Raw genomic sequence first — 22,292 nt, forward strand, 5'->3', positions numbered from 1 at the left:
TGACCCTGATTTGCTGTGTCAATTACTTGGTTTGCGGGGAGGCGCGGCACGAAATGCGGGATTTGCGGCAGAAAACCAGCACTAAGCTTTTGGGGGGATCCAAAATTTTGGGGTCCACATGTTAATGGTGCTGAGCTGGCATGTGTTGCTGTCCTCCAGCAGAAGGGAAGAGCTGATGAACTCTGGAGAAATAGCAGGCAGTGGGAGGGGGGTGCCTTATTATAGCATTGTCTGTCTGAGGCAGTTGCCTCACTCTAGCTAAGGTGGGGGCCATCCCTGCACTTGGAATCAGCTCCTTCCCCTGCCAGACTATCTGCTTGGCAGTGTTTGTCTAGTGATAAGAGTCCGACATGCCTCCCCACCCCTTAGATAGCAACCTTTTAAGGAAGATTTTTCATCCTCAGGGCTGCATTTGCTTCTGGGCAGCCGTGCCCACATGCCAGCAGTGGGTGGGGTCAGGGCCAAAAGTGGGTGGAGCAATGAATACAATTTTCTACCCTGGTACAGCAGGCTAGTTTCTAGACGCAGTCGCACATCCCTCTGTATTCTCCGTCCAGACAAGCAAGAAGCCAGGTTCAGAGGTCAAGTAAACATTCCAACCAGGCAAAAGCACTCCAGGAGGTTGCAGCCCAAGGCCAGTAAGGGGGTGTCGCTAAGGGAAAGAGGGTGTGGCCTGGTAAGAGTCCCAAGGGCCAAATAAGTGAGGCGTGGGGGGTCAGTGTTTGACACCTGGGTCCAAGGTTTCCCTGACCCCCCAACACACTGTGTTAGCAGGACAACGTGCAGAAAGGCAATCCACATACTACTGCTCACCACTCCTGCTAAAGCAGCCACAGGACTGTCTTTCCCATTTACCATATTTTTTGCTCTATAAGACTCACTTTTTCCCTCCTAAAAAGTAAGGGGAAATGTGTGTGTGCCTTATGGAACGAATGCAGGCTGCGCAGCTATCCCAGAAGCCAGAACAGCAAGAGGGATTGCTGCTTTCACTGCACAGCGATCGCTCTTGCTGTTCTGGCTTCTGTGATTCAGAATATTTTTTTTCTTTTTTTTCTCCTCCAAAAACTAGGTGCGTCTTGTGGTCTGATGCATCTTATAGAACGAGAAATACGGTAATTGAACATTGTTAATTGGCATGATAACCATCAGCACGTTTAAGGAGCGTCCACCAAATCACAAATTTCTAAGATTCCACATTCTTAGCATTATTAATCAAGCAGTATTAATCAGCAGTATTAATCAATTCACACATTTTTGCGCTCACTTTTCAAAATAAAAACGCAGACTGATGCAGAAATGTGGTGGACTGAATGAAGACTGGGGGGGTGGGGGTGGAGAAGGGGAGAAAAAACCAAGAGAAGCCCAAACCGACAGATCCTTGCCCATCCCTAACAGGCGGTGCTTAAAATAATTCTTTTTAAATGCAAACAGTCTGCCTGAATAATAGAGAGAAAGGCTGGCCAGCAAATCTGTGTCCAAAAACAGGGGTGAAGCCAGGTTTGAGCTGTGGGAGAAAGAATGCAAGTCCCAATTTGCATATATATTTGTATGCACTTGATTTTTTTTTAAGAACGGCAATCCTTTTCTGCCTCTGTCAAAAGCTAACAAAGAAAAGAAGGGTCTAAATTTCAGCCCCCTGCTAAAACAAGAGGTGAGCAGAACCTTTCGATTTGGATGCAAAGGCACGGGCTCAAACTTTTTGGTAAAAATAATAATAATTTATTATTTATACCCCGCTCATCTGGCTGGGTTTCCCCAGCCACTCTGGGCGGCTTCCAACAGAAAACTAAAATACAATAACCTATTAAACATTAAAAGCTTCCCTAAACAGGGCTGCCTTCAGATGTCTTCTAAAAGTCTGGTAGTTGTTTTTCTCTTTGACATCTGGTGGAAGGGCATTCCACAGGGCGGGTGCCACTACTGAGAAGGCCCTCTGCCTGGTTCTCTGTAACTTGGCTTCTCGCAGAGAGGGAACCACCAGAAGGCCGTTGGCACTGGACCTCAGTGTGTGGGCAGAACGATGGAGGTGGAGACGCTCCTTCAGGTATACTGGACAGAGGCCGTTTAGGGCTTTAAAGGTCAGCACCAACACTTTGAATTGTGCTCGGAAATGTACTGGGAGCCAGTGTACGTCTTTCAAGACTGGTGTTATATGGTCTTGGCGGCTGCTCCCAGTCACCAGTCTAGCTGCCGCATTTTGGATTAGTTTCCAGGCCACCTTCAAAGGTAGCCCCACATAGAGCTCATTGCAGTAGTCCAAGCGAGATAAAAATTACAATCTAATAGCATGTGTAGCAGGTCATTTATATCCCACCAGAGTAAACACAATGGGAAGAGTGGATCAGGGAGGGAAAGCACCTTGCAGGAGCTGTCAGAGTGGCAAGGCAGCAGCTCTTCACAAGTCAGTCACATCAGTCAGGGAGATGGTTTGGCACCTTTCGGGAGATGGGCTAGAGTAGCGCCAGACAGAACCTACCCTGTTAAAGGTAAAGGGACCCCTGACCATTAGGTCCAGTTGTGACCGACTCTGGGATTGCGGTGCTCATTTTGCTTTATTGGCCGAGGGAGCCGGCATACAGCTTCCGGGTCATGTGGCCAGCATGACTAAGCGCTTCTGGCGAACCAGAGCAGCACACGGAAACGCCGTTTACCTTCCCGCCGGAGCGGTACCTATTTATCTACTTGCACTTTGATGTGCTTTCGAACTGCTAGGTTGGCAGAAGCAGGGACCGAACAACGGGAGCTCACCCCGTCGCGGGGATTTGAACCACCAACCTTCTGATGGTCTTAGATATTTGGTAATGTTCATAAGTGTACCAACCAAGCACATACATAGATCAGCACAGGAAGGCCAACCTGGAACCATTTTTATTCCTAAACTGAGCAAATGTTTTCTCTGCATGGTCAAAGTGGAAAAGCCTCCCCATTGTCTTTTGCTTCACAAATCCTGTCTTAAGGGTGTTTGAATAAGTATTTATCACTACAAAGGACTGGCCAGGCTCCTCAGGCAATCCAATCAAGTAACCTGCCAGACAGGAGATAAACAAGGACAAGAGAAAAACAACATTTAAATTTCTGTTTAGACCGCCTTCTTCTGTGATGTATGTATGATGTTTCTGAGGGTGATCTTGATCTACAGGGTGGAATTTCAAAAGTCTCTATAAGGCTTTGCACACTATTTTTTCTGGGTCCTCCTTTCCTGCGTGTGAGGGGAGCACCCTGTTGCAACAGATCAATAAAGATCAAGCTTACTAGCTGCTTTGCTTCTCAATATTCTCTGGTTGGCCTGTTATTTTCTCCTACCAATAGGGAACCTATGTAAGGACTCTATATGGGCTCTTGGATACCCCATAAGGGAAAAGGGCAATTTTTATTTACAACAGATGGCAACCACGAAGGGACATAAATTCTATAACAGGTTTTGTTTGTGTGCATTTTAGGAACAGCATTTCCTGACAGACTTCTTACATCAAATAATTTTCCCTTTTAACAGGATATGGGAACCTCTAACAAAGTGTTTGTCCCTTCTTTTCTCCCACAACACACACACACACACACACACACAAAGTGGGGGGATACAAACAGTAATTTAAATATTCTGTACCCAAGATTCTCAGAAAAGTCATTGCATTTGTCAGGTTTCATAAAAATTGTGTGTCTTAGCATTTATTTATTTTTGGTTCCTCATAGGTCATTGTGTGTGTGTGTGTGTGTGTGTGTGTGTTTTACTTTGGGGACATGTCCATCACATGTTGTAAGTCATTTTCATCAAGTTCTTTTATCAGATAGCACATGTTGAATTTTAAGCCTTTTTTCATTGTTTTCACATTTTTTCAGTCCAGTAGTAATCTGTGCGGTTTTGATAATATCTTTGTATTATTTAATAATAATTCTTTTCTAAACCTGATGTCTTTGTGCCAAGTCCATTTTCATCTGAGTGGTAATCTAATTTTTTGCTTTTGGGGAAAAGGGCAATTTTTTATTTACAACATCGGCAAGTTCTAGGCTCTGTGGTTTAACCAACAGCGCCACCTGCATCCCTGAACCTACCTTGTACTTTTGTGTATTCAAGGGGAGACGTGACCGGGGACATGGCATGGGGGGGTGCCGGGGGTGCCGCACACAATTTTTGAGCGGGCACAAACCAGGTGACCTCACCGCAGAGTGGCCTGATGTTCCTCTCTGCCTATCAAGGGTCGTGTTGGCCAGCCGGGCTCCCCTCTGTGCAGGCAGGCAGATGGCTCAGCACAGCCCCACTAGGGGGTGGGGTCGTTCCGGTGGCGAGGGCTGGTGACCCCCCCCCAGGGTGTCAGCAACTGATGCCGTGCCGCTGGATGTGACCTTTTTTGCCAAGGCAAAATGGAGCACAAGGGATTCTGGGCCTTCACTACAACCACCACATTTCAGGTTGGGCTGAGAGTAGCCTACAATAACCCTCTGATATAGTGTACTATTGCACCCCATTGCGAGAAGGAGGGCAGCTTTCAGAAGCCCTGTAAAGTAACCCGCTGTGAAATTCCAACCCTGAGATAGAGCCACCGTCAGACGTCCTCCCAGGCCAAACCCAATTAACTCAATCGCTTGCTGACTTCCATGCAGACTGGTTGCACTTTTAAAATTTTAAAATCTATACAAAACTGTTTGTGAATTAAGAGCCAAATTTGCGCACGCAACCCAATTTTGATGGGGTTGTGTGTGTTTTTTCAACTCTCTTCACCACAGGCTAAAACAGGAAACACCAGGCACTTCCAGGCTGTAACTGTATTGTGGGTGGGTTTTAATTCATACCAGAAAGTGGGCATTGCACAATTATGGTGGATTTGGGCTCTTATGTAATAAACCTGCTTCTCCCCTATCTGCAAAAAATGAGACTTTTTGCAATAAGAAAGGGGGTTACGAAATGTACTGGAAAACGTGGGGTAACCATTGCTTCACTTAACCTCATTTAATCTGCATGAATGTTCAATAAACATATAACCTACCTGCAAACTTTGTCCAAATAAATCTGGATGTTCAGTAAACAGGTTGTCTGAAGTGACCACAAGCACGCACCCCAATTATACACTCTGCAACATTCTGTTTGCAAAGACCTGCTTGCTTAAATTCACATCATTTATAAATAAAGAAATAACAGGCAGCTCCCAGTCTATGATGTTATAGCTTTATGGAAAGCTTTCATTTGCTTAACGGTAAAGGGGTAAAGGGACCCCTGACCATTAGGTCCAGTCGTGACCGACTCTGGGGTTGCGGCACTCATCTCGCTTTATTGGCCGAGGGAGCCGGCGTACAGCTTCCAGGTCATGTGGCTAGCATGACTAAGCCACTTCTGGCAAACCAGAGCAGCGCACGGAAACGCCGTTTACCTTCCCGCCGGAGCAGTACCTATTTATCTACTTGCACTTTGATGTGCTTTCGAACTGCTAGGTTGGCAGGAGCTGGGACCGAGCAACGGGAACTCACCCCGTTGAGGGGATTCAAACCACCAACCTTCTGATCGGCAAGTCCTAGGCTCTGTGGTTTAACCCACAGCGCCACCCGCGTCCCTAAATATAAAGGTAAAGGGACCCCTGACCATTAGGGACCTAATATAAAGGTAAAGGGACCCCTAATATAAAGGTAAAGGGACCCCTGACCAACAACGAGAGCTCACCCCGTCGTGGGGATTCGAACCGCCGACCTTCTGATCGGCAAGTCCTAGGCTCTGTGGTTTAACCCACAGAACCACCCGCGTCCCAGCATTCATTTGCTTACTTATTACTTATAGGTCAAAGAAATCCAAGACTGCTCGGCCAGTTCTAAAGGTTGGTTGCTCCTATCGCTAAACAAAACTCATAGCTCCCTTCACTCTCTGGCAAAGGCAGGAAGACAACATTACTGGCACTGCCATGGTGCGAGTCAGTAGAGCATGAGACTCTTAATCTCAGGGCTGTGGGTTTGAGCCCTGTGTTGTGCAAAAGAGTCCTGCGTTGCAAGGAGTTGGGACTAGAAGACCCTCATGGTCCCTTCCAATGCTACAATTCTACGATTCGAAGTCAGAATGGCTTTGGCCAATGCCAAGTTCACAGATTTTATTTTTCAAATAGCAGCTTTCTCCAGGGGGTAGGATCAGCGGGCAAGACCCCAAGAAGTGCCCAAACCATGCCCAGCCACGTACAAGCATCATTCACCCTAGGCTACCAACCACACTTCCATTATTTATGGCTGAGGTATAATAAGCAGCCGGCACCGCCAGCCAAGCAAATTAACATGGAGGAATAGTGGCTGGATGGGATGAAGGAGCCTAGACGAAACCACAGACGTCCTGAATCATGCAAGAGAAACTAGCAATTAGCTAAATGCTGTAATTAGTCCCTACAACTGGGCCTGGAGCTGCAGTTTCTCAGGTGTACTGGGGAGGAGGGGTTTCCTGTTGCTGGGTGCCCACATTCAAAATTCTAAGCATAGGGCTCCTCCCTTTTTCACAAGGCCATGGCTTCATCTAAGACTCCAATACTTTGGCCACCTCATGAGAAGAGAAGACTCCCTGGAAAAAACCCTGATGTTGGGAAAGATGGAGGGCAGAAGGAGAAGGGGATGACAGAGGATGAGATGGTTGGATAGTGTTCTCGAAGCTACCAGCATGAGTTTGATCAAACTGCAGGAGGCAGTGGAAGACAGAAGTGCCTGGCGTGCTCTGGTCCATGGGGTCACGAAGAGTCGGACACGACTAAATGACTAAACAACAACAATGGCTTCATCTATGGTCCTCATCCAACCTGCTTTGTGTAAGCATAGCATAGCATCCAGTCTGCTCTGCTTGCCTTCTCGTCATTGCATCTATTGCTTCTATTTATGGTTTTATCCTTTACTGTGTTGTACAGCAGACCCTCCAAGTGTCCCTATTTTCCAGGGACGTCGTGATTTAGAGAAGCCATCCCGGTTTCTGATTTGATCCCGGAATGTCCCACTTTTCCTTAGGATGCCCCTATTTTCATCGGAGAAATGTTGGAGGGTATGAGATTATCCAACCCCCGAGCCATCTGAAGGCAATCCTGTATAGGGAAGTTTTTTTAAAAAAATATTTAATGTTTTATTATGTTATTATATATGTTGGAAGCTGCCCAGAGTGGTTGGGGTAACCCAGTCAGATGTGTGGTGGTATAAATAGTAAAATGATCATTATGGAATGGGACGTCCCTCAGAAAAACGTTGGAAGGTATGGTACAGTAATGTGGTTTAAAGCAAAATTTGAATTTCAATGAGGGTCTGTAATAGCTTACACACAATCTCTTAAAACTGAGTCCATGACCCTCTTGTCAAACCAATGTTTTTCTGTAAAATACATACTGTACATCATGCACTCAAGTTTCAAAACCAATTTAACATGTAACATGAGAAATAGAGGTTACTGTTTGAGACCCGCACCCTTGGGCTCATGTAACTAGTTTCATGATATATATTTTTTGGACCTGGCCTTTGTCTTCCAGTACAGTGGTACCTCAGGTTAAGAACTTAATTTGTTCCAGAGGCCCGTTCTTAACCTGAAACTGTTCTTTACCTGAGGTACCACTTTAGCTAATGGGGCCTCCTGCTGCTGCCGCGCCACCACTGTGCAATTTCTGTTCTCATCCTGAAGTAAAGTTCTTAACCCGAGGTACTATTTTGGGGTTAGCAGAGTCTGTAACCTGAGGCATCTGTAACCTGAGGTACCACTGTACTGTAAATGATCTTGCCCTGTATGATCTTGTAGTATGTGGAAATTACCAAACAAAAACCCATTATTTACGCAACTGCCCCCCCCCCCCCGCAAAAAGTTCTAAATCATGTTTTGAAAAAAAGGATTGTAGGCTACCTGATCAAAAGTTTTGGATTTTGCCCCTAAGAGAAGTATAAAAGACCCGCCAAAAGACTTAACCCTCAGTGGCTAGGACCTACAACAGGATATGAGAGCTGCCCAACCAATTGGGAACACTGATCTCAGAGGGGGCTTGCTTTATTTGATACCTTCAGCTTTCACCCATAGTTTCCTCTGGGCGCTTCCCAACTGTTGATATTTTTGGGTGGCATTCAAACACATACTAGCAAACTCAGGCTGTGCATTTATTGTTTGTTGGGAAGCCTTGCGCAATAAACTCACTTCCTCAAAACACTGGGCTTTTTGTGGGAAAGCCAAGTGAGAGAAAAATGCAGCGAAAGTAACATTTGCTTGATTCAGCATGGTCTAAACTCCCTGTGAACAAAAAATCTGAATGAATGCTCAAGAAATAGTTGGACCACCACCACCACCACCACCCATAAATCAGGATGCTTGATAAGAAGGTTGTCTGGAAGCAACCTTGCTGGTACTGTCTGCAGCAAAGCCCAATGGACTTTCAGACAGAGAAACACAAATCAAAAGGATTTGCAAGCATTTCTGAACTTGCAATACCTATGGACAGAGCTGGATGAGTATCACAGCAGAAGTCAAGATCGGGGAGAAACAGAGCACCTCTTCTGTTTAGGTAGAACTCAACACAATCCTGAAAGAAGCCAATTCAGAAAACAGAAGCTCTCTTGAAGCAGCAGAAGGGACTGTCCTGACTTGCCCCTAAACAGCACACCAATGCAACAAAAGCATGGACCTCATAACCAAACCCAAACCCAGGGCTTGTATATTTTTGTAACTGCTATTTATTTTGTGGTATTTTGGGAACCACCCTGGGATCACTATAAGCAAGGAAGTGCAGTCTGCAAACCTAGCTCATCATCTGCTTCTTCTGGACACAACAGTTCTGTATCAAAGCCACTCTTGCTACAGCTTGCCTGATCTCTTTTCCTCTAAGGCAGTGTTTCCCAACCTTGGGCCTCCAGCTGTTTTTGAATTACAATTCCCATCATCCCTGACCACTGGTCTTGCTAGCTAGGGATGATGGGAGTTGTAGTCCAAAAACAGCTGGAGGCCCAAGGTTGGGAAACACTGCTCTAAGGAACCCAAAACTGTATTTCAGTTGCATAGCATTCCTGAGAAGAAGCTCAGGTTGGCAGTGACCACGTGCTGATCTTCACAAACCAATGGGAACTTGCATTATCTTATGTATCCTCAACCACCAACTTAAGGAAGCTGCCACTGTATTTCTGCTTTGCAGATTGGCAAGCGGAGGTAGATAATCATTGAAACAAGGTTGGAAGGGACCTCGAGGGTCATCAAGTCCAAGCCCCAGAAAGGCATGGAAACTCATCTCCAATGTAGGGCTCAAATACATGACCCTGAGATTAGGAGATTCATGCTCTACAGGCTGAGCTATCCACAGGTAGAAACCAAACCCAAGCCAAACAACAGGAAGACATGACTACGTGTGAATTCTGAAGAATTCGATGACAGACGTGTACTCCCAGCGTTGTAACTCCTGCTGGTTGCCTTAGGAGCTTTTGAGGCAGTATCTCATGCAACGCTGTTCTCGAAATTAATGCAAACTGGCTGAGATACAAGTGCTGTCACATGGGCTGACAGACAATAAACAACAGCTAATGATCAACAGAAGGGAAGTGTGGGTGGGGGAGCAGAAGGCCTTTCTTAAGGAAACACCCGGAGTGGGAGAAGAGGTGTCACCTCACCACCAACTCTGAAAATAAGGTTGCATCAACCAAGTAGCTGCCGCAAGGATTTTTTGTTATCTTTTATTAACAGGGTCGCTTCAAAGGAGGGAACCCACTGGAATAAGGTGCTCCGCTGTAGTTAAGGAAACTGTGATGCTTTGCAGTAAGAAGCAAGTATGGAACAGATGTGGCATGCCATCTAAAGCAGTCCGAAAAGAGCCAATCCAAAAGGGTATGGTTTGTTGGTTTTGGTTTTTACAAAACCAGCCAGTGAAACACAGTGCCTCTTCAATGTGTGCTAAAGTATACATACAGCTCTGCACCTGATCATCCAAAACTGGCCCCACAGGCTCTCATGCTCCTAGGACCTAGGCCATAAACCTCCACTGCTTGTGCTTGCAAGTTGGCCACATAAAATAGGGGACCTCTGGCCAGCCTCCTCAGAAATGCCTTGCAGCACAGTATATTGGTGGGAGTGATGGGCAAGTCACCTATGGCTTGTATCAACACTGACTCAGAAATAAACCAAGTTGCTTCTTGCCAAAAACCAGGGAGTAGTTTGGCTTATTAACAAGCCAAAAGCGATGAAGTTCCAACCTACCCGCTCCCTCCTCACTTTTGTGAATCCTTCTGAAGTCTTTGCCCACTTTCCTGCAAACTCTATTCAGCATCTGGGAATGGCAGCAGCCAACACTCCAGGAACAGTGTTCAAAATTTGCCAGGCGTATTTTGCACCTGGCTAACAGCCACTTGGGACATGGGTGGCGCTGTGGGTTAAACCACAGAGCCTAGGACTTGCCTATCAGAAGGTCAGCAGTTCGAATCCCCGTGACGGGGTGAGTGCTCGGTCCCTGCTCCTGCCAACCTAGCAGTTCGAAAGCACATCAAAGTGCAAGTAGATAAATAGGTACCACTCCAGCAGGAAGGTAAACGGCATTTCCGTGTGCTGCTCTGGTTCGCTAGAAGTGGCTTAGTCATGCTGGCCACATGACCCGGAAGCTGTACGCCGGCTCCCTCAGCCAATAAAGCAAGATGAGTGCCGCAACCCCAGAGTCGCCCACAACTGGACCTAATGGTCAGGCGTCCCTTTACCTTTAACAGCCACTTGCAACCAAGTGAAGATGCCCGGGCGCCAGGATGACGCCTGGCGCCTCCACCATCTAGAGGTGGCTGCCTGGGCTTCCTTGGAGCTTGACCATTTTCACATGCCAACAACACACCCTGCAAAATTCTATCTGTTATATTTTATCTGCCTAGTCAGAATGAATTTCAGGAACCATCTTGGGTTTTCATTCGAGAGGGGGCTTATTATTTGTTCCTCATCTGAAACTCTGGAGAACTGCTGCCGGCCAGTGTAGGTGATACAGAGGTAGACGGTCCATAGTCTGACTCAAAATGCAGCTTCCTATGTCCCTATATACCTGGAGTTATTTGAATATTTGCATCTTGCTCCCTCCCTAGCCAGACAACCCAAACGCGTTGTCTTGCAGCTAACGAACGGCAGGCAACTGTCTCCTTACAACCAGACAAGACAGATTCAACAAGATACCAATCAGTCAGGTTGAGGCAGCCTTCCTCAGGCAGCACATTACGGAATATCTGTAAAGGGCAGCCAGTTGTAATTTAGTTTAGCCACATATTTTGACAATACAGATTTCCTGCCTGAGGCACCGCAAATGTTTTGAGGCAAACGTCTGCCTCTCCTGCATTGTCCAGAATTGACAAGAAGCCTGGAAAGTGATTCAGCTTGGAAGAATCTGCTAACTAAACACACCAATCAAGGGTAGGCAGCCATCTGGTAGTGACAGGCAACCCTAAGCCCCACCGCTGCCAGACAGGTTGCTTGATCTTTTAGTCCGAGGCGAAACCAGTAGCCCAACACTATGCATGCTTACTCAGAAGTAAATCCCACTAATCCTTAGGATTTACTCTCAAGCCAGGCAAACAATGGCGATTGTGCATGTTTCCAGGGAAGGGCTTAATGTTTCGAACAGGTCAAGGAAATATCAGGGTTCTTGGCAACAAGGTGTTCCTGCCGCTGCTGCTACTGTTTTTTTTAAAAAAAACTTTGTGGGTATTTCCCCCAGAAAGGGTAAAAGGGAGGCACAGGAGCCAATTGCTAGGGGCCAAGGTACTTTCAGCCACCCCCAATAAAATATTTGAGCCTCCGCCCCCTGGTTGATGGGCATTGCCATTGAAATACTGTATGTGTACCTAGTTTTGTGATAGATTATGTGGGGTGGAGCTTACCTGTCCGCCCTCCCAATATTTTATTCAAGTTGGCACCCCTGAGCAGGGGGAAATGCACGGGTCAATATTTACCAGACACTGGAGAGACCTTTTGGCAGTGAACATGGACCACTGGTACCAAACTGCATGGGAAACAGCCGCTACTAGAAAAACTAATCAGCAGACTGAATCTATCATGGGATCAAACAAAGAAGGAGGCCTTCCCCCTTGTGTGGCTCCTCTTTATCACATACAAAGGCCAACAAGACAATGACCCCCTCCCCTGCCCTAACAACTATGAATCAATAGGGCTAACTTAACCTCACACACAAACAAAACACCCTGCAACCAGTCAACTGCAACTAACCATAACTTGGGCCCTCTGATCATTCGCTCTGCCAGCAAAAATAAGACACCTACCCATGCGATGCGGACAAAAAAATCTCCACTCATACACTATGTAAATAATGGAAGTCCCTCACCCTCTCTGCTTTCACCCCTCCTATTTTCTCTTTCTCTGTTTTCTTCTTTCTCCCTCCCCACCTCTCTTCCTTCATCAACCCCACATTGCTACAAAAACGTCTCAAACTGACTGTAATGGACCTGTGTGAAGGATTTTGTTATTTGAAAACAGAGACACTGAGTGTACTTATGGAAAATCTTTCAACTGCTTCCCAATTTTGCCTGTGCAAAGTTTGTAGGGAGCTTAGACAGTGACTGGCTGCGTACTGAACATTTGCTCCAATTTGTTTTCCAGGAGGGTATACAACACTGGGTCAAGCAGTTTGTTCTGCCACACGTTCCAGTGCCTTTTCATGTCACTTTCCTTAGAGCAAGAAGTCCAGCTGGAAGGGGGGGGGTGGAATCAGGCTTGTTGAGTAAGGGTGCCAAACCAACTTTAATGGAGGCTTAGGATATATCTTGTTCTTAGGTAACCTCCTCCTTCTTAGGCTTCTGAGATCAATGCTTTTTATCGCAATAGCTACTGAAATAGTTCAGCAGCAGAGTATAGACTTCAGGAGTTCCTGTAAAATTCTGAAGTTGGGCAGTGGAACGCTGAGCACCTTCCACTCTTGTAAGAAACCAACTACCCCTGGAGCTCCTTGGGTAAATGCCAGCTGACAATGGGAAGTGCACTTAAAAACCTCTGCTTAAAAAACTCTAAGGAAGGAGAGACCACAACCTCCAGAGGGAGACCGTTCCACTGTCCAACAGCTCTTACTACAAGAGTTCTTCCTGATGTTTTGTCGGAATCTCCTTTCTCCTTTCATTGCTTTGATGCAATGTCCGAACATCTCTGGCCAAACGAATCAGAATCAATGCTCAGTACACCCGGGGCGTTATCCAACGCGTGCGCAAAACTGCGCGAAAACAAATCCGGAGGAATGCTTGATAAGCACTATGAATGGCTTTGAACTGATATCACTTCCAGCTAGCCCCTCCCAGAAAGGTGGCCGGTCCAGAGGTGGTCTTGCAATCGCCATATCGCTTAAAATGAGTGCTAAACTCTCGCTAGTTCAGACTTTTCCTCCTTTTGCTTTTACAGGTCTGATTTCAAGCGAAAAATTCTCACTATTAATCACCAATGTTTTTCTTCCTCCAGGTGGTCTTATATCAGACCTCCATTATAGATGGGACTCTCTGGAAGATCATTTATTGGCATGCTATGTTATGTACCCAACTGGGATGGGATAATTAAGGCCAAGTGGTGGGTATCTCCCCCCTACCCAAAATCTGATTTAATCTCTTTTACATCAAGAAGATCTAAGGACAACAGAGTGAATGAGGCGGGAGTCCTTCTTTATCAATGGGCCATTCGTATGAATTTGAACATTTTAAATGGCAACTGCCCTCCGGACGTGCCAGGAGAATTCACTCATTTGGGCACAACATCAAACAGTGTCCTTGATAAGCATGTCGTCGGGAAGACACCTCGGGCACGCATGAGGAGCGCGCATCGCACTACCGTATAAGCAGCACCCTGGAAACATGTGGCAGGCTGGGCGCATTTCCGGGCGGACGGGACACGAACACCCGACACGCAGAGCATCCTTCCACGCAGATGGTGCCCTCCACCCTAACAGGTCTCAGCCCGGAAACTTTTCCACTGGCACCGGCTCACTTCCACGCCGCCTTGCACGGGGGCAGGAGAAGCGGAGGCGCTTCTTCGAGCAGCTCCCAGGCTGGGGCTGTGCGAGGAGATGCGAGGGCCATCCCCGGCTCAGTCCGGAGGGCAGGGCCGAGCGGAGAGGCCAGGCCAGGGCGCGGGCAGGCGGAGCCGGGAAGCAGCAGCAGCAGCGGCAGCCACGGCTCCGGAGCGCAGCGCAGCGCAGCCCGCCACCTTCGCCTCCCCCCCGAGCCGCTCGGGGCAAGCAGAAACGCCGCTGGCTGGAAGCGTGGCGCGCTCGACCCCTCGTGAGGGTCCCTTCCCGCCCCGTCCTGGGTTACTCACACGATCCACATGCCGGTGATGCTGAAGGCGGGCAAGGCGATGGGCAGGATCGCCCAGGCGGGCATTTTGGGGCGGAGGCGCGCCCGACAGGGGGAGCTCGCTCGCTCGCCCGCCCAGCCAGCCAGCCAGCGTCCGGGGGGCGCCAGGAGGGAGTCGGCGGCTGCAGCGCGCCTGGCGCCGGCCCTCCTACCAAGGCCCTCGGCCCCTTGCGCAGCCGACTGACTGGAGCGCGGGACGACGACGACGACGACGGCGCCAAAGTCGGCGGGGCTCCAGCCCGGCGGCGGCGGCCAAAGCGTAACTTCCCGCCCCCCGAGGAGGAGGAGCGAGGCCGGCATGGGACGGGGCGACCCCGCCTCGGGGGCCGGTCTCCGCGCGCTGCCCGCCCCGGCTCGGAAAGGTCGGGGAAGGGAGAGCTCTGGGCGCGCTCGTCTTCGCCTCAGCGAAAGGGAGAGGCTGTGCCTTTCCTGAGGAGAGCGAGAGGCGCGCCAGAAAGCGCCCTTCTTCGGCAGAAGAGGCTCTCCGTCTCTCCCCCTCAAGGCCCGGCGAGGCTTGGAAAGTTACCAGAGAGGGGGAAGTTGAGTTGGCGCTGCTTCTGGCAAATACGCGTGTGAGAGGAGAGCGTAAGAAAGTTGTCGGGAGACCGAGACAGACCATTGGTCCAGGCGAAAGGTTACCCCAAACTTGGGTCGCCGTCTGATAGATTTTTTGGGGGACTACAACTCCCATCATCCCTAGCTAGCAAGACCAGTGGTCAGGGGTGATGGGAATTGTAGTTCCAAATCCCCAAAGTTTGGGAGACACTGGTCCAGAGTTTCACGGAGTGGGAGCGGTTTCCTCAGCTGCATCTGAGGATGCTGGGGCTTGAACCCACAGCCCTGCCGCACTCCTGCAAAGAAACTTTGGTTTTAATCTCTCTCTCTCCACACACACACACATATGGATGTAGTGGCCTGGCCTAGCCAAGACTAGGGCAGGGTTTTTTCCTTTAAAGTGCTGCCACTTTCTCCATTTGGTTACAGGTGGGTTGGAGTCCTGTGGATTCAGTCAGGGTATGATGGTGATTTCTTACCTACCCAGTTTATCAAAAGGTCCCAGGACACAGTGGCGTAGCGTGGGTTGTCAGCACCCGGGGCAAGGCAAGTAATTTGTGCCCCCTAACCCATGGATTTGCACCCCCTAACCCATGGATTTGCGCCCCCTAACCCGTAGATTTGCACCCCCTAACCCGTGGATTTGCGCCCCCTAACCCTAACCCCCAGATGTTGCGGCCGGCCCCCCCTGCACCCCCCACGCTACGCCACTGCCAGGACAGGATAGGAGTGAACTCCTAGAGGCTGAGGTCCCTTCGGCCTCCCCAATAAAATATTTAAGGGGGTCAGGCCCCACCAAAGTTGAAGGGAATTGCCATTCAAATAGTGGGCCTGTATCATGTCTTGTGGGACTTAGCTTCTCCCCTCTCCCCCCCCCCCCAAAAAAAAATAATTCAACCTGCAGGACAGGTTGCACATTGCAGCAATTAAAAAATATAGTGCTGAAAATAGTTTGAAACAACTTGTACTCGTATGGATAGATTTTAGCCACCTCAACACTCTACAGTGTAGCACCTGTCCTGTCCTGGTAGACAGGGGTTGTTCAACATGCCCCCCTTCCTAGCTCTCGTTGTGCCTTTCCAAAGCTGGGTAAGCAAGACTTTGGGAAGAGGCATGAGGGCTGTGACAACTGACAAGGACCTCCTGGGATAGCTCCGTTGATAGAGCCCGGGACTCTTAGTACCAGGCTCATGAGTTTGAACCCCACATTGGGCCAAATATTCCTGCATTGCAGGGGGCTGGACTAGATGACCCTTGTGGTCCCTTCCAATTCTGTGATTCTATGACTCCCTCCTAAAGTCTAGTTAACACTTTGTCAGGAAAGAGGAGGGAGGGCTCCAGGACCCTGCCAGAGCCTCACACACCCAGTACCTCAGCTGGCTTTGGGATGGCAGTGCAAGGGCTGCAAGATGGGAGGGTCAAATTTTGGCCTGGCTCCTTCCCCCCAACCCCCGCCACACAACAAGGCAGTGTGTGTCAGGAGGGAAAAGTAGGCAAACTATCCCCATGCCCACCCCCACTAACACACACACCCCCGGCCTATCACCCACTATTCCAACACGCAGCACAAAACCTCCAGATAAAAACCTGGCAAGTCAAAGGTCTACACTGTCTAAAGCACTTCTACAAAAACAACAAATCCATGCCAACACAGGAAATAGAGGACAAACTAGGGGACACCTAAATACCTTGGCTAACACACCATCAATTTCATGCCGCCTTAAACAAATGATCATGATGACGATGATGGCAGTGTGTGTCCTGTGGGTTTTGTGTCAAAGTGTGGTCTAAACGACAGAGTCTAGGGCTTGCCAATCAGAAGGTCGACGGTTCGAATCCCCGCGATGGGGTGAGCTCCCGTTGCTCGGCCCTGCTCCTGCCAACCTAGCAGTTCGAAAGCACGCTAGTGCAAGTAGATAAATAGGTACCGCTCCAGCAGGTAGGTAAACGGCGTTTCCGTGCGCTGCTCTGGTTCGCCAGAAGCGGCTTAGTCATGCTGGCCACATGACCTGGAAGCTGTACGTCGGCTTCCTCGGCCAATAAAGCAAGATGAGCACCGCAACCCCAGTGTCGTCTGCGACTGGACCTAACGGTCAGGGGGTCCCTTTACTTTTACTCTTGTGGCCCCACTTGGTATGAAATGTTGGACTGCCCTGTGGTACACCTTCGGGGATAGTGGCAAAACGCTTAAGCATCTCAGAGATGCTTAGCTGTGTAAATCTCTTACTAAACTGAAGACAGAACACTACACGTATAGGTGTAACTCATCAAAGCCCTAGTTCCATGGGAAGGCATATGCTACATGCACAGTCATCTTGACACATCCGCAGGCCCAAGTATTCTCATACTGGAGGGGAGGAACCAAAGGAATTAAGACCTGGATCTTTCAGCAGTCTCTTCCCTGCTCCCAGCCACACTTTTAAAAGTAACTGCCATCTGAGAGTAAATTCTGCCTAGCTCATTCACTTCAAATTATTTTGTAAGAAAAAAGACTAATACATATACTGTAACAATAAGTAAATATTAACTCACAACTGGGGAGAAAAGAATTAACCCGCCCATCCCATGTATTGTGACCAAAACCCAAACCCTACACTGCAGTTATGCTTGAAAAGAGCTTTCTATCAGTGCCAATGGAAGCAGAGTGCTATTGGGGGTGGTCCCCAAAGGCGGAGCCCCAGCTATTTGCACCGAGTCCCAGATCTCTTTCCCCTTCCCCTCCCTTAAAAAAGAGAGACTTTGCCTCAGGTGGCAAAATGTCTTGGATTGGCCCTGTTTGGGTAGGGCAATCAGCTCTCCGTTTATTATGCGGAGGCTGCACTGTGATTCCAACATATCCCACCTTCATTATCCAATAAAGTACACAGACCCCCAAATTGCTAACCTTCTCCCCCACTTTCATTAGTTGAGTCTTGCAGAATTCAGCACCAAAGGCATCCTAAGGATCCCCCAACCCAAGCATAGAGAGCCTGGGTCCTTCTGTTGTTGGAGAACTCCCATCAGACCCCGTTAGTGTGGGCTGGTCAGGGATGATGTTAGCTGGAGAGTACAGCTTCATCATCCCAGCCCTTTTTAAAATCCAGACTGCCATATTTAAAGACATGGGAAAAGGAAGCAACTTGTTTCTTACCATTTCTTACCCGCCCGCCCCCATTCAGGATCTATCTGACGTCTAAGCCAGGTTAATGTTCCAGAATTACTCCACACACAGCCCAAGAAGGGGGACATCCATGGCATAAGGGAACAGGTTTAGCAACATTTAATGTCTCTTCCAGCAGACCGAAAAGCCAGTCAGACTTTGTGGTCTGTTCTATAATCACTAGACTACACTTCTATTCCCCCTGCTATTTAACCCACCACCCTCGCATCCCTTCCATCCATTTCCATTTTGACTATAACGCCAGGAAAGAGATCACACCTTCCAGGTCCCACAAAGAAAAGTAGAAGGGTTTTGGTGGACCTCTTTGTAGATTCTTTCGTTCGCTGTCAGAGGTTCCCCACAAGGAGAAAAGTCTGTCTCCATGGCTGGCGCAGCAGCAGCAGCTTGACCTCACATCCTATACACTCCTTAAGGAGGAGGCTGCTGTGCCATAAAGCATGGTGGCACAAGCATGGGAAAACACAGTGAAAATGAAAACACACACAAAAGGAAGAAAACACAGATGCCAAGTGTTTCCAAATGGCCAGTTTATTATGGTTTGTTTGCAGGGAGGTTAGATGATATTGCATCAAATCAAGCATCCTTCGACACTTTCCAGTGCATTTCTCCGCCACTTTCCTTATTGCAAAATGCCCGTTCTTTGGGGGATGCGGGTTCATTGTACAGGAGCTCCAAATTCATTGTACTTGTGCAACCTGAATTTGTCAGTATGCAAAACAAAAACAAAAAACAGCAACAGTCTGGAAACACCCCTGGTTCCTCTCGAACCTTAAATCATAAATAATCTTGACCATAAATCATTGTGGTGATCAAATAAAATCAAGGAAGATGTGAGCCCACCCCTAGGAAGATGCCTTGTGCAGAATTTTCCCATGTATGTGCCTGCATAGTCTACAAAGGGCACAGATCATCACACTCTTCAGCTGCAAAGGCCATTGAATATTAGACACACAAGAGAGACTACTTGTCCAACTTGAATGAACATTTATGCTGGTTCTCCAGACCCTCTAATTATGAATATAGTAGTTTTAGTCCATGTAGTAGCCTCCAGATGTTGGTCTGTAACTTACATCAGCCTCAGGCAGCATAATAGCCAATGGTTGGGGTGATCAGAATTTTAGTGAACAGTAACTGGAGAGCAGCACAGAGTCTACCCCTGTTCAATAGTTTAATGCAGCAATAGCCCTGGAACTCCTGAGGAGCAATGAGCAAATTTCATGTTAGTCACCCTCTATGCTGCACAACACACAATGTCTTCTCTGGTGGAAAAGTGCAACATGTTGAAGTTGATGCTCGGGGAATATACCTCCAGCAGGTGAAGGTTTAAAGGATCCAGTTGCACATTTAATCAGATACAGCAGATCTTTGAAAAAAGCCATCACAAATTCAGTTTACCTTGTGTGCACTGTGGAAGACCTACCCAGTCACATTACTTTGCCCTTACAGAGCCATGTTTCTAGCTGTCAGGGAGGCCAGCTCTTTTTGGTGTTTTTCAAGCATAGATTCCACTCTTTGCCAAGACCTCTGTGGCAGAGGTACACAATGCCATCATCTCCACCGTCAAAATAGGTACCTCTACCAGCTATAATCTCTGAACAATTTTGCTGACTTTTAAAGTTTTCTTAGCCAGTTCTTCAATAAGGGCAGAAATACATAGCCGCAGTTTAATTGCCCAAGAAAAGAGCTTACATGTAGACACTAATCTTCTGAATTTACTGTCAGAGGAAGGAGTTCCCTAAAAGCAGTGTTAACTGACAAAACAAAACCAAGGCTTTGTAGCACAAACAGTGCAAAAGATTGGCATGAATTCTGATAGGTGCTTTCCTATCTGGTCCACAGCGCAGCACCCCTTCCTTCACCTCCACCCCAAATGCATGTTTTGGGTACTTCCTTATTCCATATCCTTCTCTTTATTATACTAGAACTCTGCAACACTCAACGACACTTGATTGAATAAGTATCCTGCATCCACTACCAAACAGCACGTAACACACACACAGAATTCACTGCCACATGTTGTGTTGATGGTCACTCGCCTGGCCAACACTTAAAAGAGGATCAGGCAAACTGATCCAAGCCTATCAGTTGTTATTAAGCCACGACCACAAACTAGAATCTCCATTTTCAGAGACAGCCTCAGAACACCACTTGCTTGGGCAGGGGCAACTAACACAAGGAGAGAGGGGTGTTGTTTTCTTGCCCTACATGTCAGATTCCTGGATAAATTTCTGGGCAGTGTTGGTTAACTATTAGACCCGCCCTTCGTCTGATTCAGTGGAACTCTTGTAACATAGAATTAATTGCCACAAGATGTAGTAATGACCACAAGCAGAGATGGCTGCTTTAAAAAGTCTCTGCCATTAGCTGCAATAGCTGAATGACAGTTCAGTTTGCAAGCAGAATACTCCAGAATGCTCTATGCATCTTGATTCCCTGCTGGTGATCTTCCATCGGCATCCAAGTTTCTGTTGTGATAAGTGGAATGCTGAACTACATGGACCTTGCTCTGATCCTGCAAGACAGCTCTTGTATTCATAGGTAAATATTCTGCAAATAACTGCTGACTCTTAAAAGCAAACAAATGTTTCGGGGACAATCCTCTTGTTCACATTTGTCTTTACCCTGAGCAACTATACCTGCACCAGTTGTTGCATTTTCAAACTGCAATTCCTTTCAATTCACATAACGATTAAAATACATTAATAGGGTGATTGGAGCTAATCACAAGAGTCTTGTCAAACACACGCATTGAGCTGGAAAGAAACTGCACTCTTTGGGTCATTTGTATAAGCAGAGAGGATCCCTATGCTTACTTCAGCAAACTCTGGATGTTCTTATCAGGTAGAGGCTGAACACAAACCTGTGATAAACAGTTTCATAGCAATGGATTGCACTAAAAAATGTTTTCTCCAGCTGGGATGTTAGAACTAGGTGGACACGTTTTGTGAAAGTGGCCTTTTAATGCTACTCAAGTTCAAAAGTGTATCAGGAATTTCAGCAGTTTTAAGGTGGGAAAGATTCAGTATCAGGCTTAATGGTGGTCTACATACTCGGTAGAATGGAACAGTGTGGAGGATGCTGTATGTATGGCTTCCCTATGAGGGATTGACAAACCTCATTCTCGTTTCCTCTGAGTTTGTCATCTTTACAATCTTAAGTTCAGTTTGTTCAATCTTCACATATGCTTGCATTTTTTTACAAAAAGAATATTTGTGAAAATTCATAACACTTTGGTGCATTTATACCCACGCATCCATTTCTCTATGCCATTTTGCCTAACGTACAAATTTTTGCAAGCAATCTGTCTTAGCAGAATGCCATTGCTAATGTTCTTTCCCGCTTATATAGACAGACATGTTTGCACGCACATCTTTGTAATATGTGCACTAATATGGGCAATTGGGAGACCAGCTGGTATCACACAGAGGGGCAGACTTGACCCCGAAGCCTTCATAATTGCTAATCCCTACTTTACAGTGACAGAAATTGGATTCTAGCCACACTGAGATTGAAGGCAACAATTTTGTGGTGCGCGCACACACACACACACACACACACACACACACACACAAATCTGTATTCCTTCCTAACTGCAACCTAGGAGTGCTCTGCCAAGTCTCAAGTGTGAGAAAGGGGAGAGGGGGATGTTGAGGGGAAACAGCCCCCTGGCCATTCATCCTGACTCCACCCCCTCCCCAAGTAATGTTTGCTTATTACTGGCTTGGAGTAACTGGCTGTCTTGCCTAATCTCCTTTTCAGTGCATCGCAGGCAGTACTGTCGGGAAAGGCAGAATAGACTGCACTCCATGGGCTCATGGGATGCACATGCTCCACCGCAACATGCCTGAGTGGGCATCCAGCAGATTGGTGAGTGAGGAGCAGGGTGGTGTCAACGGACTGTATGCGCCACCATGTGGGCTTACCTAATGGCAACAATAGACAATTGGCCATCTGCAGCGCCTCCACCACCCTGAAGGAACACCTGAAAAGGCTGGATTGGCTGAGTCCCCAAGGTAGGGACAAGAACCTCATGTCCGTGAGGAGCTATCATCAATTGTTAAGGGTGATAAAACATGCACGCCCTCAAACGGCATCAAAATATGAATGTGGTAGGAGAATATAAAATATTTGAGGGGGTCGCCCCCCCCCCAAGTTGATAGGCATTCAAATGGTGGGTGTGGCACATCATGTGACTGATTATATGGGGGGGCGGCTTACCTGGGATCCCCAATATTTTATTCAAGTTGGCACCCCTGGTGGGGGAGGGATGGGGCGGAGGAGAAGAACTGCTAAGCCAAAATAA

General features: G+C 47.6%; 1 protein-coding gene across 1 annotated transcript in view; it reads right to left on the reverse strand.

Moving 5' to 3' along the window:
* NFKB2 (nuclear factor kappa B subunit 2) overlaps positions 1–14,589 on the reverse strand; it is an 83,268-nt gene extending 68,679 nt beyond the window's left edge. The window contains exon 1 of the mRNA XM_081864265.1: positions 14,237–14,589. Coding sequence (XP_081720391.1) covers positions 14,237–14,574 — 338 coding nt within the window. The 5' untranslated portion in view covers positions 14,575–14,589. The remainder of the gene's footprint in view (positions 1–14,236) is intronic.
* Positions 14,590–22,292: the final 7,703 nt, after the last annotated feature.

Source organism: Podarcis erhardii (genome assembly GCF_964252035.2).
Source record: "Podarcis erhardii genome assembly, chromosome: 5".
Taxonomy (NCBI): domain Eukaryota; kingdom Metazoa; phylum Chordata; class Lepidosauria; order Squamata; family Lacertidae; genus Podarcis; species Podarcis erhardii.